At 43.6% G+C, this 18,700-nt stretch overlaps 1 protein-coding gene across 6 annotated transcripts in view; it reads right to left on the bottom strand.

The window, feature by feature from the left end:
* SMOC1 (SPARC related modular calcium binding 1) overlaps positions 1–18,700 on the bottom strand; it is a 132,695-nt gene that overhangs the window by 19,848 nt on the left and 94,147 nt on the right. For all 6 annotated transcript variants that reach the window (XM_027716889.2, XM_027716891.2, XM_027716894.2 and 3 more), the window contains 3 exons: positions 7,818–8,010; positions 6,848–6,930; positions 3,015–3,120 (listed from right to left, as the gene is read on the bottom strand). In XM_027716889.2, the coding sequence (XP_027572690.1) occupies positions 3,015–3,120; positions 6,848–6,930; positions 7,818–8,010 (382 nt within the window). The remainder of the gene's footprint in view (positions 1–3,014; positions 3,121–6,847; positions 6,931–7,817; positions 8,011–18,700) is intronic.

The raw sequence follows: 18,700 nt of genomic DNA, 5'->3' as shown, positions 1-18,700 counted from the left end.
TAAAATATCCCTTCAGCTTGGAAAAGAGCTTTCAGTCAAGTTAGGTCACCTAGACAATTTCAGATATACATAGAATCATAGAATTGTTAGGGTTGGAAAAGACCTCCAAGATAATCAAGTCCAACCATCAACCTAGCATCACCACCATGTTCACCACGAAACCACGTCTTTGAGTTCCATATCCACATGGTTTTTGAACACTTCTGGGGATGGTGACTCCACCACTTCCCTGGGCAGCCTGTTCCAATGCTTTGCAACCATTTCTGTGAAAAAGTTTTTCCTAATATCTAATCTAAACCTCCCCTGACACAACTTGAGGCCATTTCCTCTCATCCTGTCACTTGTTACTTGGGAGGAGAGACCAACCCACAGCTCCCTACAACCTCCTGTAAGGTAGTTACATGGAGAAGTAAGGTCTCCCCTCAGCCTCCTTTTTTCCAGGCTAAACATCGCCAGCTCCCTCAGCTGCCTCTCATATGACTTACTCTCCAGACCCTTCACCATCTTCATTACCTTTCTCTGGACACACTCCAGAATCTCAATGTCTTTCTCATAAAGAGGGGCCCAAAACTGAACACAGTACTCAAGGTGCAGCCTCACCAGTGCCAAGTACAGGAAGACAATCACTTTCCTCGTCCTGCTGGCCACAGTATTGCTGATACAAGCCAGGATGCCATTGGCCTTCTTGGCCACCTGGGCACACTGCTGGCTCATGTTCAGCTGGCTGTCAAATAGCACCCACAGGTCCTTTTCCTCTGGGCAGCTTTCTAGCCACTCTTTCCCCAAGCCTGTAGCACTGCATGGGATTGTCGTGACCAAAGTGTGGGATGTGACACTTCACCTTACTGCACCTCACGCAACTGGCCTCAGCCCATTGATCCAGGTTGTCCAGATACCTCTGCAGAGCCTTCCTACCCCCCCCACTCAGCATGGTGTTATCTGTCGACTTGCTCAGGGAGGACTCGATCCCCTTACCCAGGTTGTTGATGAAGATATTAACTAGGGTTTAACTTTTTAATTAATTTTTATCCAATACTGAGCCCTGAGGAACACCACTTGTCACCGGCCACCAGCCACTCTCTGGGCCTGGCCATCCAGCCAGTTTTTACCCAGCAAAGAGTACACCAGAAGCCAATTCCTGAAGTGAGGACTCAGGATATTCCTTCCCTTGGGACCCTTGGAAAGCAAGACTCACTGCAGAAAGGCAGCTTCCCAACTCCGCAAAGTCATATGAAATGAAATATGTATCGATTAAATTTTTATACAAGTACAAAAAAATCCTTGAAATTACCTTTAAAAAAGAAATGGTCCCATCATGGCCTGTTGGGTTGGAAAAGCTTGACATGTGTACATGCTTAGCTTAGCTGATGCACACGGAAAGTTACATCAGAGCAGTTATCTGAATTTAATCATGGTGGTGGGCATGCAGAGTATTTGGGTGGTGGCAGTCTTTCACCTTACCAAGGATAACCTGCTCGAAGATTTAATTTTCCCTCACAACTGGGCTGCTGACATTGGAGTGGAAAATAAATCGATGTGACAACTATGTGAAGACTTGGGCAGCGAAAAATTCCACCAGAAAGGCCTCTATTGAAAGCTGAGAATTACACAAAGCTTAAGGAACATTAGGAATCAAGCCTGCTGGTTTATAGAAGTGCAGAAGGGGCATACATCTCTGGTCTCTACAACATTGGTTTATATTAAGCTTTATTTTAAGAGTAATGATTTACATTAGCTGTGTTTCAGTCCCAGTGCCAAAGATGCCAAATAAATATCATATACTCTCCAAGGCTTTCCACCACCCTTCCCCACTGCATTTTAACCATGCAAATTAGACAGAATTGACATTGGAATGCTTGAGTCTGGGAGAGAACGATGGATTTCCCATCCTTGGGGCATTTTTCATCCTGTTTATATGAATATAGACATGCCGGGCATATACTGCTCATTAGACAGGTTACAGAATATTCAGCATGCAGGCACTCAGTCACTGGCCTGATTTGTAAGGTCCAAAGGCAAAGTTAAACCCATATGAGTTCACAAGCAGTTCTTAATGAAGCCAAGGGACAAAGAGGTACCACCCAAGACCTTGAATAGTTCAAAATGGCACTGATTCCTTTTCCATTATGAAAGAGGAAAGCAGGGGATCAACATTACTCTCAACATGTTAGAGCAATACCCACAGAAGTAACATATGCACAGAGGCACCTCCATCTCTAGACTCCTATGAACATAAGCACATTAGTCATTGTGGCATCCCTGAATGCTACACTAATACTGACTCCTTTTATAGTCAGGCGAATCCAGAACCATAGAAGCCTTGCCTAGCCAATGTAGCACTTCTTAAATCCATCACAGTTCATTCTCAGTGGCCTGTCCCAGTACAGCACTGCAGCTGCTGAGCTGAGAGGATCTGCTGTTATCAAGCAGGAGGGGGAGACACAGCCTCAGCTTTTCATCGGTTTCCCAAAAACAGAGTTTTTTCAACAGGCCTGACCTGTTGCTCTTTCCAAAAGGGGTGGACAGGCAGCTGGTCAGAGGGGAGGGCCATAAAAACCAGCTCCTCTCCTCATCGGCGGCTGGCTGCAGCCTCACAGCAAAACCACAGCACTGGTACTGCCAAGAATTCAGTTCACATTCTTCAATCCCTGTGGTAGCCACTAGGCCACACGGTCTCCTTCAATGAATTTGCATTTTATTAGGTTTTTTCATGCACCAAGGGACAAAAGAACAAGCCACTTCCTCCCACTGAGCTCTCATTTCACACTTCAAATGGTCTCTACTAACCTTTATGGTGAAGCAGCTGCCAGGGAGGAGGGGCGGGAGAAGGCAGGCAGTGCTAAGATGACTGGACAAAGCAGTCTCTGAAGATGCAGCCTCAGATCCTCTCCCAGCAACCCAGAGGAACCCAAATCAGTCAGAGCAACACCTTACCCTCTTGCCCCCACCTCAGGGACACTCAGACCTCTGCAACCACCTGAGTGGCATTCAGTCAGAGTGCTTTCTGGACTCACCTCCCACCCCCAGTAGGTGCTGCTGAGTTAATAGCCTGTACCATGTCTGTTGTCAGAGCATCAAGTAAGCTGGTAATAAATTCAACTTTCTTCCCTTCTGGGCAGCCTGCAAAAAGAAAAGAGGAGGTTTAATGCAAGAACACATAGGTTTGGTCTTCTACCCCAATTCAGCAAGGATCAGCCAGAACCTCCTTTGTTTTTAAGACAGCCATCAACACAGTCCCTAAGGAAAGGCAGAAGAATCCCTCCGTGGGATTCTCTGCGTGGCAATTTGTCCTGCAGCTTTTGTCCAGGCACATGCAGGGTCATCAACAATATCTGGCAGGAAGACTGTGTGGTTAGCTTTATGGTCTCATGCAGTTCTCTACCAGCAAAACCGAAGGGATGTGCTGGAAGCACCCGACAGACAGGAGTTCCCATGGTGACACTTGCAGAGAAGTTTACAAAACAACTCATTACCTCCTGGGTCATCTTGCAATGCAAACATGGTTGTTCTGAGGTCCTAACTGACATGTTAAAAGTCTGATAAGAGTACTTTAAACATACATGCTTAAAGCATCACAGAGCACAAAGCAAGGTCTGCCGCTTGCACTCTCCTCTTCAGGCACAGAGAGCACTGCCTACCAGCACCTACCACAATAATTCAGTTCTTTGCATGATCACATTCATAGGAAATATGTTAATCTGAGTCAATATGTGGCAGTCACCCCCAGTCACTGCTGGCTTAAGCAGGATAAAGCAGGTTGAAGATGAGCTTGGTAACCATTTCCATTACTTAGTGAGGAGGCCACCTAGTTCCCCACCATCATAACCGCAGACTGACAGAGCCTCCTATCCTAAACAGCACCAGTCTGTTATGATGAAATTCTCCATCTCCTTACCTTTAAAAGGCAATCTGTGCTGTTTCCTTGCATTCTTAAAGCATGCTTCACTTATTACCACATGAATACTGTAAAAATTGCTCTAGCCTACCACAGAACAAGCATGCTTAACTTCAACCCACCACCTTCGAAACTATTGTCCAAACCCCATCACCCTCCCATCCTATTGTCTTCTCTTGATGTGATAGAGAAGCCACCACTACATCCCTCACCTCTTTCCCCAAACCACCATGCACTACACCAATTACTCAGCTGATTAAGGCAGCAGACATCAGAAAACAGCCTCCCACAGCAACATATAGCACTGTCAACACTTTCTGCTTTTCTTGAACAAGAGAGAAGTACATGTACCCCAAAGAGAGCACCAGAAACTTACTGTCATCCCTTGACAGCTGAAAGCAGCTTGCAAACTGATCTGACAAAACTCTCTCCTTTGCAGTGTTACAGGCTCTGTTCTCTGCAATAGCTAACCAACAGTTCTTTGCCTGTCTCCGTATTACGTACATTACACACACGCACACCCCTCAGCACTTGTTTGGCACATGGTCCAGAAAATGTCAGCATTGAATGGGTAAGCTGCTATTGCAGACAGAGTAGACCACTCACTTAAAGGAGCTTTTTGTTGAGGTAATGAAAAGGATGAAAAACTGCTTGCTAGAAGTCATTTCCCTGGGGTCACAGCATCTCACAGTCTGCAGGAATTAGCAGCTTGCCATTTGCTATGTACAAGCAACACTTTCCTTCCTTCTTTCGTTTTTTCTTCTAGCCATAGTCATGACAGTTTCTGAAGAGGGTATGTGTACGTGTGCAAGGATCTGAACTTATGTCTCCTTCACCTTGGCCTCTGCAGGGTCTCTCCACACAGGCCAAGGAGCACACTGCCTGCAGCACTGAGAGCCTTAAGAATGGTCAAACCTCCAGAAGAGGCATAAAGGGGTCCCCTGACAGAACTGAGCGCAAATGGAACAATCAATCTCAAATTAAAGCAGGGGTTTTTCTTAAAATTCAGTTCTGCTAAGAAATAAGAGCAGAAAAAAACAAAAAGAAACATTCTTACCCCCTGCACTTCTGAATTTTTGCATACAAGAGCAGTTAATCAAACAAACCTCAAGACTGCATTAAAAAGATCATGCAGCACAGCATCTCTCAGGTAGACAAATCAGCATTAGATCCTCCATCTCCTCATCTCTCCATAGATGGGTATTTTCAGTGACAGGAATCACCACAGAATCACAGCATGTGGTTAGGGTTGCAAGGGACCTCAAAGATCATCTAGTTCCAACCCCCCTGCCATGGACAGGGATGCCATTTACCAGATCAGGACCCCATCCAATCTGGCCTTGAACATCTAAAACTTCTCTGGGCAACAATCATGCCAACCAGTGCAGCCAAATGCAGAACTTAAAGTTTACTTGGGCACGGAAAAGTGGCTTGAACTGAGAGGGCAACTCTCCTGCAGTCTAATATTGGGACCAGACCACTAAGCTACAGACCATCCTGTGTCTTCTTCTGCATCAAGCAGTTCCTGTCCCCTTGTCTGGCTTCAGTGGAGAAGGGAAAGGAGAAGGGAAATTAAACCATTCTGTCTGAGATCAGCAATATAGTCTCAAAGAAAAAGCCCATAAGCAAAGGATTTTCACAGAGGAGTTCTGGAGAGGCAGGTGTGAAGTGCAAGGACAGGCAGTAAAGCAATGGGAGAAGGGGATGGGGAAATCAAGGAAGTAAGGTTATTCTATTTTAGTGTGATTTCCTAAGGAAATGAGCCTTAATGCAATCATTTAGCTGGTTTTCCTCCACCTATCATCCAACTTGAACCAATTGGTCAAGTTCCTTTGAATGTGAGAAAAAGGCAGATAGAAATTTCTACACGACTTGTGAAAATGAGGAGCTGCACAGGAGAGAGCCCTGCTGATGGCAGAGTTGCTAAGCAGAAAGCTCTGGGGTCTGAGGTCAGGAGCCAGCAGGAAGAGAATTAGAAGACACAGAAGGTAGATCTGGTACAAATCTCATTTCCTTTGTGAACATGCTCAGGAACAACTCATTTTATGCAAGCCATAGAGAGGACCAGCAGAAAGTAAAGCAGATCCAGAGCTAACAGCTCTTTCTGTAGAGTTATTGGTCTCCACCACTCCCTCATGGTGGAGAGGGACCCACTGTAGCTTCTGTTTTCAAGCAGTCCCCACCCAGGAGAGCAATGGTTGACTCAATGTCAGTGAAGATCCCCTCACTCTGCTCCTTAGAAAGGCAGTAGGAAGGAAAAACCAAAACACAGGCAGGTGGGATAGCATTTTTAAGAGCCACACAGACAGCTATGCCCAGCAAATGTTCCTAGCAGAAAAAAGGTGGGCAAACAGTAAATTATGGCTTGTCAGGGAAAAGCAGAATAGAAGACAAGCAGCGCTGGGAAATAAAGTGCAACCCAGGCAGAAAACAAGGGATAAAGTCCAGCTAAGCGAGAAGCCATCATTAGCTAAGGGATTTTAGTACACCAGGAATGCTGTCCTGCCTGGTCCATGCAGTGTCAGGGAGCAAAGTCAGTCAACTAACAATTGCCAATTGTGTCCTCTTTCATAACTCAAGGGGCACCAAGCTGCTGAAAAGCCCTACTGAATGGAAAGGGTCCTATCCTGGTCAGAATTTGAAGAACATTCAATGCTGAGCCCATTCTCCCCCCAGGGTATTTTTTGGCATCCAGGTTTCTTTCCTGAAAATTCCGATTCCAGATATGTTTTCAAAGGGCAGACAGGCAATAAACAGGCCCCCCAGGACACTCTCAGCCTTTTCCAGCTCACTGCTGAAACCGGAGATAATCCAAAATAACACAGAACAAACCCCACGGTAAAGCATGCATGAGGAAAAATCCCCCATCTCCTCAACAATATTCTTGACCTCTTAAAGAGTCCCAAGGTGAGACAAGGTAAGAAGGGAGAGACAGTATCTTGTTCCTCTGACCTGGAAGTTCTCTGTCCTTGAATGGATCATCAACCTCTGTGCTCTTCGATCTGGCATCACTTTCACACACTGGAGTCTCATAGCTGAAAAAGGAAAAGTTCAGAAGCTGAACTGTGTGGCACAGCTTTAGTGACATCACATGATCACCAGTGGTTTGTGCCTTATCTGCTTACTGCAGGGGAAACCAATAAACCTGCAGAAGAAATACCATTCTCAAGCATCTGTTTATGGACAGTCAGCAACAGCAGCAGAAGTGGAAAGAGAAGGAAGAAGTCCACTACCAGCTACCAACTGAAAACCACAAAGAGGCACAAGGCCCTCTTCCATTCCTCGTGGGCATAGGCTGATAATTTTTTCAAAGCTGTCCATGCTCTGCAGAATCACTGTACCTATCAGAATTTAGGTCCCAGCTCCTACTGGGCTATTTTTACAGCTTGCCAGACCCACAGTTTGTTTCCAAACCCCAAGTGAGAAAAGAGTCCCCAGGTAGTTTTAAGATAGAGAGTAACTGGGGAAAAAAAAATAATCACTTGCTTAAAATCTGCTAATGCACAACCAAGCAGTCTTCTAAATCCATACTGATCAGGATTCAAGTGGCTACAGCATGGAATTATAAAGCAGATGATAATGCAAAGCCACTTTTCACTGCTCATGCCCATAACCTGTACTGAAGCAAAGCATCAGTTCCTGATACCACCCAAAAGCTTCAAGCCACAAAACAAAAAAGGCTGTTTCGAATGAGTACTTAACACAGAGAAAAAGTAAGGACAGTAGTTTCTATCTAAATCCTATGGAGAGGGAGATGCATAGTAACACTCAACAGGGAACACCACATATGGCATCGCTCACTCTAAGGAAGGTAGTGCAGAGCTGACTGCTCTAGAGTGAGAAACTGATTTGATATTGCGCTAGCATTTTTTTTTATATCCTTTCTTTCCAGCACCTCACCAGGCCTGCCTATAGCTCTTACCGAGTGGAAGTACCAGGCAGAGGACGTCCTGTGTCCACCAGGACACACCAGCAGTACCCAGTAGACTGGTGGCATTGCACTGGTTTGTAGAGTCCTCCAGGAGCACACTCGGGGATGACAATACCCTCGCGGGGATTCTGCCTGGCCTCCTCCAGGGCACTCTGCCTTTCCTGGTCGCAGGAGTGAACTTTCTCTGAAAGACAGAGAGGAGGTTGAAGGGAATGGGAAAAAACCCAAATCAAGATCACTTTCCTATGCTCAGCAGGATATAGGTATCCTTCACATCAGGAGCCCTTTGTGGCTGTTCCTCTCATCAAACACCAGTATGTCTACATCCCCAGGAACTCAGAGCCTTCTACATTGAGAGCTTTCTCCTACATTTAGCTGTGACACAAGATTATGGATTATAGACATTGACTGCCAAGTGCCCAGCATGTCAGAAACAGCAGGAAACACTCTTCCTGATCACTTGAGTTGTGGAACTGAACTATCAGATAACAATAACTCACTATTATTGCAGCCACGAGGTGAGCATTTCCCAGATTATGTTTTCGCAAACTGATGGATCCTAAATTATGACTTGTATTTTCCAGTTAAACAAAGGAGGCAAACACCCTGCCCTACCCCACACTCTTCCCTCTCAACCAGTTCCTCTTGGGATCATGTTGGAGAGATGCTATTATGTTTTAACACCTCCTTATCCAGTGCAGAGAGCACTTGCACACACCTCAGCAGGGAACAGAATAGGAACAGTTCTACCCACACTGCCATCACCTCTCCACCCTGGAAAACAAAGGGCACCCAACACTGCTTCCTACCAAGGGGTAGGTAAGGCAGAAAAGGTTTAATAGGTTATCATCAAACAGAGAACAGAGTACAGAGGTGGTTCTTTGGCAGGAACCCAAGAACAGAAGAAGCCCAGAAGTGGCTTCTGCAGCCAGCCTGGCACATAGGGTCCTAAGGCCACCTCTTCAACCATCACCTGCAGAGCACTGATGGATGCATGGAGAGTGCCAGGCTGCTGCCTCTTACATGGACCAGCCATTTAAGGGGAAAAATAAGTACAGAATAAATGTGGAACGCTAAGATCAATTTGGCTCAACAACCAGAAGTTCTCAAGTATTCAAGCATTCTGCCCTTTAATGAGTAGGAAAATGATTTCACTACTGAAGGTATCACAGTGAGAAAAAAGCAGTCAAGGCAGCCGATCACCTGATTTAACGCATGTCTAAGTCTAGGGTAACAAAAGACAATAATCTAACTTTTATCCTTAGGAGAGTGATGAAAAACAGAAGGAACAGTTGTCCTCTTCTTCCCTAGCCTTCCTCTCCCTTGCAGTTTACTGTGTTTTTTCTTTTTTTTTTTACACATAAGGCACAAGACCCGTAACTCCTTGCCACAGGCAAGAACTCCCTCAAGTTTTAAATACAGAATATTCTTCAACATGGACCAGCAATGACACCACAGGTTCATCCCAAATCTTTAGATGTTTGCACCATCAGCCAGCAGACATGGCATGACCTCAGCATCCTGCTCCTGGGTCTGGCTCAGCATATAACTAACACACACTCACTGTTTGCTTGTATTTTGCCTGCCTGTCTGCACACCGTCAGTTGTGTCTTTTATTTTGGTGATAAACTATGGTGTTGAGAGTAATTTTTGTTCCATATTTGGGGAGCAGAAGGGGTGCCAATTCACAGCTAGAATTCCTCAGCTTGGTGGCAGCAGGTGCAACAAAAACCTCCAGCAGGTCTGCGCAGCATCACCTGAGTACAGCATGCTTGGGTACCAGAAGAACTTTTACTGGTTGAAATTGAACTGTAGCTGAACGAGTCTTAAAACCCAAAATGGCCTCAGCTCTTCTCAGCATTTCAGATCACTGTCAGGGCTGGGAATGTGAAGGGCACCTAAACATTGCCACACACAAACCCAAAACTGTGTTATTCAAAACACAGAACAAAAACTTTGAAGTACGGCAAGTCTGACTCAAGCAGAGAAAAACTTGACCAGGAAGGAGCAGGAGGGGATAAAGTCAACAAAAACTGAAAGGGAGCTCAAGCCTCAGCTGATATTTAAGCTGACTTCACTCTGCTGACAGACTTCACATCTGAAAAAAAAAAAAAAGACGCCGCAACTGTTCCCAAGCTGTACGTGGACAGAGAAGGCATTGAGTGAGAGGCTTGCAGGCTCTCTAACAAACCACTTACATCAGAGAGGCCCCCTCTTACCCACAGTCTGCCAACAGCAATTCACACCTTGGCCATCAGGTGAGGCGAATCATTCATGCAGCTTGGGTAAGCAAAAAAACAGGGGCAAAATTCCATATCATCTTTATATTATAAGCAAAAGAAAAAAATTGCTAAAAAGAACTACATTCCAGAAATTTTTCTATCTAAATCCCCAAAGCTTCCTGAGTGCACAAAGTCAAAACAAGATTTCTCAAGTCCTTTGAGTCTTGCAAAACTAGCAGTAAAATTACTCTGAAACAAAATAAAGTGGGTTTTCTTTGTCAGAACAGAGAAATATGCTACTTTTATTGAAATAAAGAAAAAAAATGTCTTTAATGAATTAGTATCTTATTTTACATATATTTGCAGCTAGGTATGCAAATTACACAGAATAAATGTACATATACACACATTTGTGCTATGCCATAAAAAAGAGAAAAAACACTCTGCAAGTATTAACAGAAATTTGTGGGAATTGAGTAGTCACAACATTTACTACCAGAACACATAACTACCTAGTAGTTGTTTCCTGTTTGAATGGTATTTAAAGGCGGTGTGAAACAAATCTTAAAGCCTTTGTTCAGTTGATATCAAATAGATATCATGGTGCAAACTCTGCCATCGTCATCAGAATTCAGTGGCCCATCATTAGTAATGATGCAGTACAATTGAAATAGCAGGGAGATCACACTTTTCTCATTTCTAGTATACATCTAGAAGCAGCTGCTGTGAAAGTTCCTCCCTGCATTACAGATTTCTACTTCATCTCTTTTATACGCTGAAGTGTCCCAGCTGGTAGTTCTTCTCTGAACCCTTTCCAGATCCACCATACCTTCCCTGAGCTAGAGGAGATCAGAATAACAAACACATTGACTCTGACAACAGCCTTGTGGAAAGTTCCTTCAGTGACATCTGTCTAGTAAGCAGAATGTATTAACTAGTACTAGCCCCTGGAGAAGCTCTTTCCTCCAGGCTACCATTCTAACAGCATTTAATTCCCTTAAAAATAAACATGAGTATTAACAGTTGGGGTATTCAAAAGCCAGCAAAATCAGCTGGGAAATCCATACCATCAGCTTCCCTAGAATGGGACTTGGCATGAACTGCATGCACTGTCACCCTGAAAGATGGTCTCCTGAGTAACGAAGGGACCATCAAATGCTATCCCAGCTTCAGGACACTGAAGACTGCCTGTTCCAGTCAAACTGCTTACTGGAAACTTTGCTGTTGTTGCCAAGGTCACATTCATGGAGAACAGTGAAAGCCTATGGCCAAGCTAGAAAGCTTAATGCCAGGTATGAAATTAGGCTGTCATCTTAGAAAGTAGCATATATTTATTATACTCGCAGGGTATTTAAAAGCCTATTCCCTGTTAATGGGAGTTGCAGGCACAGAAAGATAAAGAAAGGTTTTCCTTCTTTCCCTGAACTAAACATTTAGAGAAAGAACATTTAAAACAGCAAGGTGGACACAGTCTTCCTAGGACAAAAAATAATATTATACCCATTTATTTCTTTATTTTAAAGGCACTGCCACATTCTGCTGTTTTCTGCCATCTCTGCTTGTCTGAAGACAACCATCAGCAAAGAAACTAAGTAACACTTGCCAGTTTGCTGTTGCTGGGGAGCAAAACCTTTGTAAATCAGCAAATCTAGATTACAAAAAATCCAATAACAGTAAAAAAAAAAAAATAGGGAATGTATGCACACACACAAAAAAGAGAATTGCTGGCAGAAATCCATTTTACCTTAACTGCTCAGCTCTAAAATGCTAACTGTTTGTTCCTTCTTACTCCTGGCTGCTCCTAACACTTATTAAAATATATTTTTAAAGTAGTACCTCTGAAGACATGAGGTATTGCAGGAAAACATGGCTTGGACATCTGCAGTTGCACATTATTTCTGCAACAATTTTCCCCTTAGTAATGGCCTTCTGAGAAATACATGGTCAGATTCATAAAAAGGTCTCTCATTCCTGGTCCCTTAAGTACACACATTCAAACATATATCTAGTGCCTGCACAATAAAAATAAAAGTGATGGATGAGGTAAAGGACTCATCTGACTGTCTAATAAACTATATGGTTATTAAAGAGATGGGGTGTTTGTTTACTCTACAAAGCTGAGAAGAGAGGGTGTCTAGCAGCATCTAGCCAAAGGCTTGTGCTTAACAATTCTCATACTCAGCTTGCAGGGTTAGATGCAGCCAACATGCTGCTCTGGGGACAAGGCAGCCTCCTCCAGCTGCTCTCCTGACACATTAACTCTCATTGCTATCAGAGCCAAAGGACTAAATATGATTCACTGGGGCTGTGAGGATGCTGTGGATGATTAGGATGGGACATAAGGAAGATCTGCTATCCAACCACAGCAGATTATTTTTTGAATATTGCTCTTTTGCACCCACAATTTTTTTTTTAATTAAAAGAAGGAAACACTGTGACACCAAAATCAAACACCCGTGAAAGTTCCCTACACCCTTGAGACAGGATTTCTTCTTCCCAACTGGGCAAAAGAGAGGATCTAGCCTTCCTCTGTGCTTCTGCCCAGCCCCAATGAACCTATATAAATAGCCTAACCCCAAAGCTACAGGCCATGCCAGGCAGGGCAGACTCCCTTCTCTTTCCCTCTCTCATTTCTTTTGACCAGAAATTCTGTCTGGACCAGAGAAACTTTTCCCATGGAGTTCCCACAAAAAGCTTCAGTTTTAGTGAACAAGCATTCATCACAAGGGGAGGAAAAGGTCTTTTACTGAAAAATTCTTGACCAATCAACCATTGTTAGTGCTGCAACAGGAACCTGACTTCAAAATACTGTTTCAAAAAAATAGAGCACATCTTCCCCAAATTTTTTTTGTTCCACTCCCAACTTTCCCCTCAGTGAGCAATTAGTGCAGCACAGAACAAAGGGCAGCAGCACAGATATCTAGTGCCAAGTTCCTATCGACATCCTGTGCCAACCCAAACATGTGGACTAAGTGTCTTTGTGCCTCAGTTTTCCTCTCAGTGAGAAAAAAGTGTTTGCCTGTCTCCCAGGGGAGCTTAATTCAGACAGGGTTGATTTCTCATTTTTACTTAGCATCTTTACACTGCTGTAGAAGAGAACAGGAGCCTTGAACTGGTTATTTTATCATAGCATGTATGCCAGTTTAAAGGTGCTTTTACATCGTATAATGGAGCTTTAATGTGAACGGGATCCAGGTCCACTCCAGGAGAAAAAGTGCCTCATCCCTGTACAGAAATTACAAAAGTAAAAAAAAGAAAGTACAGCCTCATTCCACAAAGGAAGTTCAGCACAGGTTATATCAGCAGTCTAAATCTGCATCCTTTACACCTCAGAGGGGAAAGAGAATTTGAAAAGCCTTTGGGTATGCACATGCACAAGTGTTAGCAGGACTAGCAAAGCAACGAAGTGAATAGGCACTAGCTGCCTGTTCCCTGAGCAGGGCTGTGGGTGGAGGGAGAGAAACAACCCCTTCTGTGTTTACTAGGAGCACAATAACAGCTGAGCAAATATGGCTCATGGGGATAGCATAAATCTCTCCACACCTCTGTTAGTCATCAGTGCTGATACCCACTCCACCCTGTTCTGTCTGGAATCATAGTCCCTCCAGAGTATTCTGGCTAATATAGAGGTAGAAAGAAAAATAAAGCTTGCAGGTGCTCCCACACTGTACCAATTGAGCAGTCCTTGCTTTACCTTGGTACTCACTCCATTTCATTTCTCAAGGCAGAAGCAGATGCTACATGTTCCAGTGCTGAACAAGTACAACACAAAGGTTTAACAGGTGGGTTATAATTTTAAAAAAGGCATTATTCCAAGTAGCTCATTAAACTTCAGCTATCCAGGAACACATCCCTCCCCTGCCATTTTATTCCTGCTCAAACAGATAAAGCTGCACTGCATTCCCACCAGTGTTACATGATGAGAAGTCTATTCAATATCTAACCTCTAGCTTGAAATTAGGAGGACTGGCTGAAGAAAGCACTGTTTCAGGGATTAGAGGGACTTTCTGATGCTCAATTTGTGCTCACTTAGCAGAACCTGTGGTGCTGCCCAGTTAAGAAAGGAGTCTGCTCCACGGGGTTTCCAAACCACCCACTCATAAAGTGAATAAAGATCCACACCCACTCATCTTGAAACCTGTCAGTTGAAAGCTACCTGTCCTTGCAATTCTAACTCAACTGCCAAGGCAGGCCGTGGACTCTTTTTACCATCCCATCTCAAGCAGTTAGTCACACAGGCTAGTTAGCCCTAGCCCTCCTAGAGCTGTAGCCAGACCAGGTGAAGGATGGCAGAAAGAGACCAATGCCTTTTTTACGGCTATAGTACATCATCCTAGGAAAAAACCTGCAAACACACAATGCATTAAACAGAGCTCTGCTTAAATTCTAGTTCATTAGAGCATTGTGTCATTCTCACAAGCAAACAAGGAAAATGCAGACTGTATACAGTTACCATGAGATGTCTAACACTGCAGGTTAAGAAAAATACACTCTTCGAGACGAGATCTCAAAAGTTCTCTTTGAAACAGTCCAGTTTAGAAAGCTATCATGAGACTTGCATCAAATTAAATGACCAATTTGGCTAGTGGAACAGAGCACCCAATTTACAGACTGAACTTCAGGAAAGAATTCAAAGTCACCTTGATAAATGGTTTTAAGTCAGTCTGATCACAACTTACAAGTACAAACTGTAACAAGCAGCAAGGAGAAATCCAGTGCATTGAGAGAAAATTACTGGCGAGACAGCAAGACTTGGAAAAAAATGGTCAGGAGCTTAGGTAGACCACAAAAAAAGCCTGCAACTTCCTGACATTACAAACAACAACAAAAAAAGTCAAAACAAGAGAGTCTAGCTGTGGGATGTAATGACAGGGGCTTCACATAAGAAAGGGGCACTAAGGACTGGTAAGCCTTTATATCAGCCCTGTGTACAAGCTCTGGGCATTGCACTTTGAGGGAGAGGTGGACCATTTGGCGAAAGGGCATGAATGAGCAAAGGGAACAGGCAAAGGTCTAGGAAACTTGATCTATGAGAAAAGGCCGAAAGAATTCACTTTGTTTAGTCTAGGGATGACATTCAGTCTTCTGAGACATAAAAGCTGTTCTATAAAAAAAAAAAAAAAAAAAAAAGATAGTCATAGAATTTTTTTTCCTTCCATGCATAGTTCAAGTAGCAGACAGCTTACTTGGAGAAAGGAGATTTATGTTTGATATAAAAAAGTCCTGGTGATTAACTGTTCACTAACTGGAAGAGGCAGTGGGATCTCTGTTGCCACATTAGAAGCAGGTTACATGTGTCAGAGCTGCTATTAACCAAATGTGACTCCAGGTTAAAACTAAGAGAAAAAAATACATGATCCCTTCAGGTCTTTTCCATTCTCCTCACACAGGCCGAGAAGCTCCAGCAGATCCTCAATGAGTGAAGCAACCTCTTTGCTAACACAGACTAAAATCTTGGAGATATTTGATCTGGTTTAAGTTTCCAGATTTTGGGTTCTGATCCCCCCCATAAGCACCTGGATTCTATATGACAGTTGTAGCTGTGCGGTACCTTCACACTGACAACAGTTTCCACAGTCTAAGGAGAGAAAGTTTGGCATCAAAATGCAGCCTCTTCAGTTCTTGACATCAGGATGGTTCCTCCGCAGTAGAAAAACTTTCAACCTTAGACACTGTCCTTGTCATTTTGATGCAAAACTACACAGAGTCTGTGTTTTTTGTTCCTTAATACCTCTTTTCCATTTCACACAGTTTCTAAGCACTGTGAGCTTGAGGCATACCGAGTTTTGAGATAAGCCACCTGTCTCTGAACACATTTATTTTCCTTATACTCCTTTTCCACTGCACTCTTTCCACACTGAGGAATACTGTTCAATAAAACAAGAAGCAATAGGTGTTTCCACTGGAGCCTTAGTTTTACTGGGAAACTATTTTCACTTCCACACCTGTTTTTAATAGTGCTTGGAACAACTAGCACAGCAATTATTGGAGAACTTGACTACCTCTGCTGGCTAGAGTATACAAGCATGCTATTTTTACAGTATTGTAAGTGTGCAATTATACGACACCAAATAGAAAGCTTTTGGAAACTGTCACAGTCAGGTAAAAAGCAGTTCAGACTGGTCTTCCTACCTACAGCAATGTTCTTTTTTTACGATACTACGGTAAGTAAAAGAAGGCAAAAGAGATAGGTTTATAGTGTGATGGGCCTTTTCATGGAGTGATAGACCAGCTTTTTCTGGTAATATTTAGCACTTTACAAGGAGGCAGAGGGAATTGTCTCTGACAGTAGTGCTAGCACTTACTTCTGGATATTTAGCTTGAATCAGCTGTCTCTGGGCAGAATATTCAGGCTTTGGAAGTTCATGATAACATGGAATTCAGACATTAGCCATGATGAGTTCTCACTTCATCAGTGTCACGAGACGGGTATAGCCCTCTTCCATGCTCTGGCTTAAAAGGCAAACGAAGTACTACAGAGTGATACTGTAGCTGAAGTTAATGCTCCCAGCAGGATTTCCCTGAATTGCAGCCTTACATAGGCAATAGCCACTCCATCTGTGGGAGTTCCCATTGACCACTTCCTTATTTTGGTGGTCTGGAAAAATGCAAAAATGAGATAACCACCAAGAAAAAGGGAACATGAGGATGGCAGTCCCACCCTCTCTCCAAAATATACACAGGATTCTAACAACATGGTTCACAGCGCTGATGACATCACTTTGAAAGTAAAGAGAACACAGTCAACATACAAAGAGGTTGTAGTAAGGCAGGTGTTGATCTCTTTTCCCAAGTGAGAGCATGAAAGGAAACAGCCTCAAGTGGCACAAGGGGAGGTTTAGATTGGATATTAGAAAAAAAATTCTTCATCAAAAAAGTTATCAAGCACTGGAACAGTGGTTGGAACAGGCTGTCCAGGGAAGTGGTTGAGTCACCATCCCTGGAGGCATTTAAGAGATACATAGATATGACAATTAGGGACATTGTTTAGTGGTGAACTTGGCAGTGCTGGGCTAATAGTTGAACTTGATCTGAAGGGTCTTTTCCAGTCTAGATGATTCTATGATATTTTCCCATGCTGCTGCTCCACAAGCACTGCTGATATTCCTGTGGGGCCTCACACATTTCTCTTATCTACTCACTCCATCTCCAAGACCCACCAAAGCTGAGAACCTCTTCACCCTAAGCCTGGCACCAAAAGACACCTTCATGGGAGGAGTAAGGTTTTCCAAAGTTCCGGAATGCAGCTCTACTGCTTCACAGCCTTATGCTGTACTAGGCAATATCCATGGCCTTCTTGGACAAAGCTGGGGGCAACAGACACTCCTAAGGATATACTGATCTGTGTTCTGAACCCTTTTTTTCCTTCAGCTGTCTCCTTGCAAATCGCTCGCAAGCCCCACCAGGGCTTTTGGTTTCAGGAGAAGCCTAGGTCTAAACATTTTCCAGAGGTTATCTAGGAGCTAGTAATGACAGTTACTGTGAAACATCTCCTCCTTAATTGTAGTACCTCAGAAATGTTGTGAAGTTGACAGGAACATTTCAAGAGAGGTGAGTGATCACGTGCAGTTTATCTGCAGGCATCAACTGGATTCAAATGGATGTCTGAACTGCAGATCCACCAACAAGCCTATGCTGAATGCTGCTATTACAAACAACAAGGAGCTGCTATAAAAATATTTAAGCAAATCAATGCAGCCCCTTCAATATGAACCAGTTTCTGCTAAAAAGCAAAACAAACTCCACAAAGTTGACCACACTCAGTTTGTCCCTGTATGTCCAGGTATTACCTGGTGCTGGACTTTATTTCCTTTCCCTTCCCTACCTAATCGTCAGTGGTTTTAAATGCAGGGTTGTTTTTTATTTCCCCTTTTACCCCAGATTCTTATATCTTTGCCCCTTTCCTACTGCTCCCCATCCACTCGCCTTAACTGGCAGCTGCAGAGTAGCAGGGTTGACTCCATGTCTAAAGTAATTTGTTTTCTTTCTTTGGGGGATAAGGAAGGGGGAGGGACTGAATTCTTTTGGAATGATTTATTGCACAGCACTCAGGGAGAGCTTCATTTATTTGCCTAGCTGCATATGGTTTAACACCTATGGTTGCATGCCGATTATTATACAATGTTATTTTTCCCACTTGTATACTTTGCACCTTTTCATAGAGCAGATTAACTGGTCCCCAATGGCATGTTATTTATGACTTTGTTTGCTGGTTGTCTGTGAAGGGCCCTGGTCTAGATTCTTCCATTCCCCCTGCCTCTGTTCTTCCCCACATACTCCCTTCTTCACCACACACACCTGTCACACTGAGACATGGCAGAATCACACTTAGGCATCACACATATCATACCTTCTCAGAACTTCCAGGAGGAAGACAGAGACAGAGGCCTCCCAGGCAGCAGCCAAGACAGGAAAGGATGCCCGAACCACAGCTGGAGCCGGAGGGAAGGGCAGGATAAAAAGTAAGGAAGAAACATCACATTTTGGCTTGCAGTGAAGCAGGAACTCAGCAGATAAGAGCATAGATATTTGTTGTGAAAATGTAATGGAATTAGTAAGTTTTCATTTCATACTCAACAGGAGCGAGCTTCTCTTGAGATTGCTTCATTTGATATCAAGCCAAAATCTAAATTAAAATTAATTCAAAAAAAA

This window comes from Pipra filicauda, unplaced genomic scaffold (assembly GCF_003945595.2).
Source record: "Pipra filicauda isolate LSUMZ 115617 unplaced genomic scaffold, ASM394559v2 scaffold6_size6359152_pilon, whole genome shotgun sequence".
NCBI lineage: Eukaryota > Metazoa > Chordata > Aves > Passeriformes > Pipridae > Pipra > Pipra filicauda.
The sequence above is the reverse complement of the archived record's forward strand: the minus strand, read 5'-3'. Positions and strand labels throughout refer to the sequence as shown.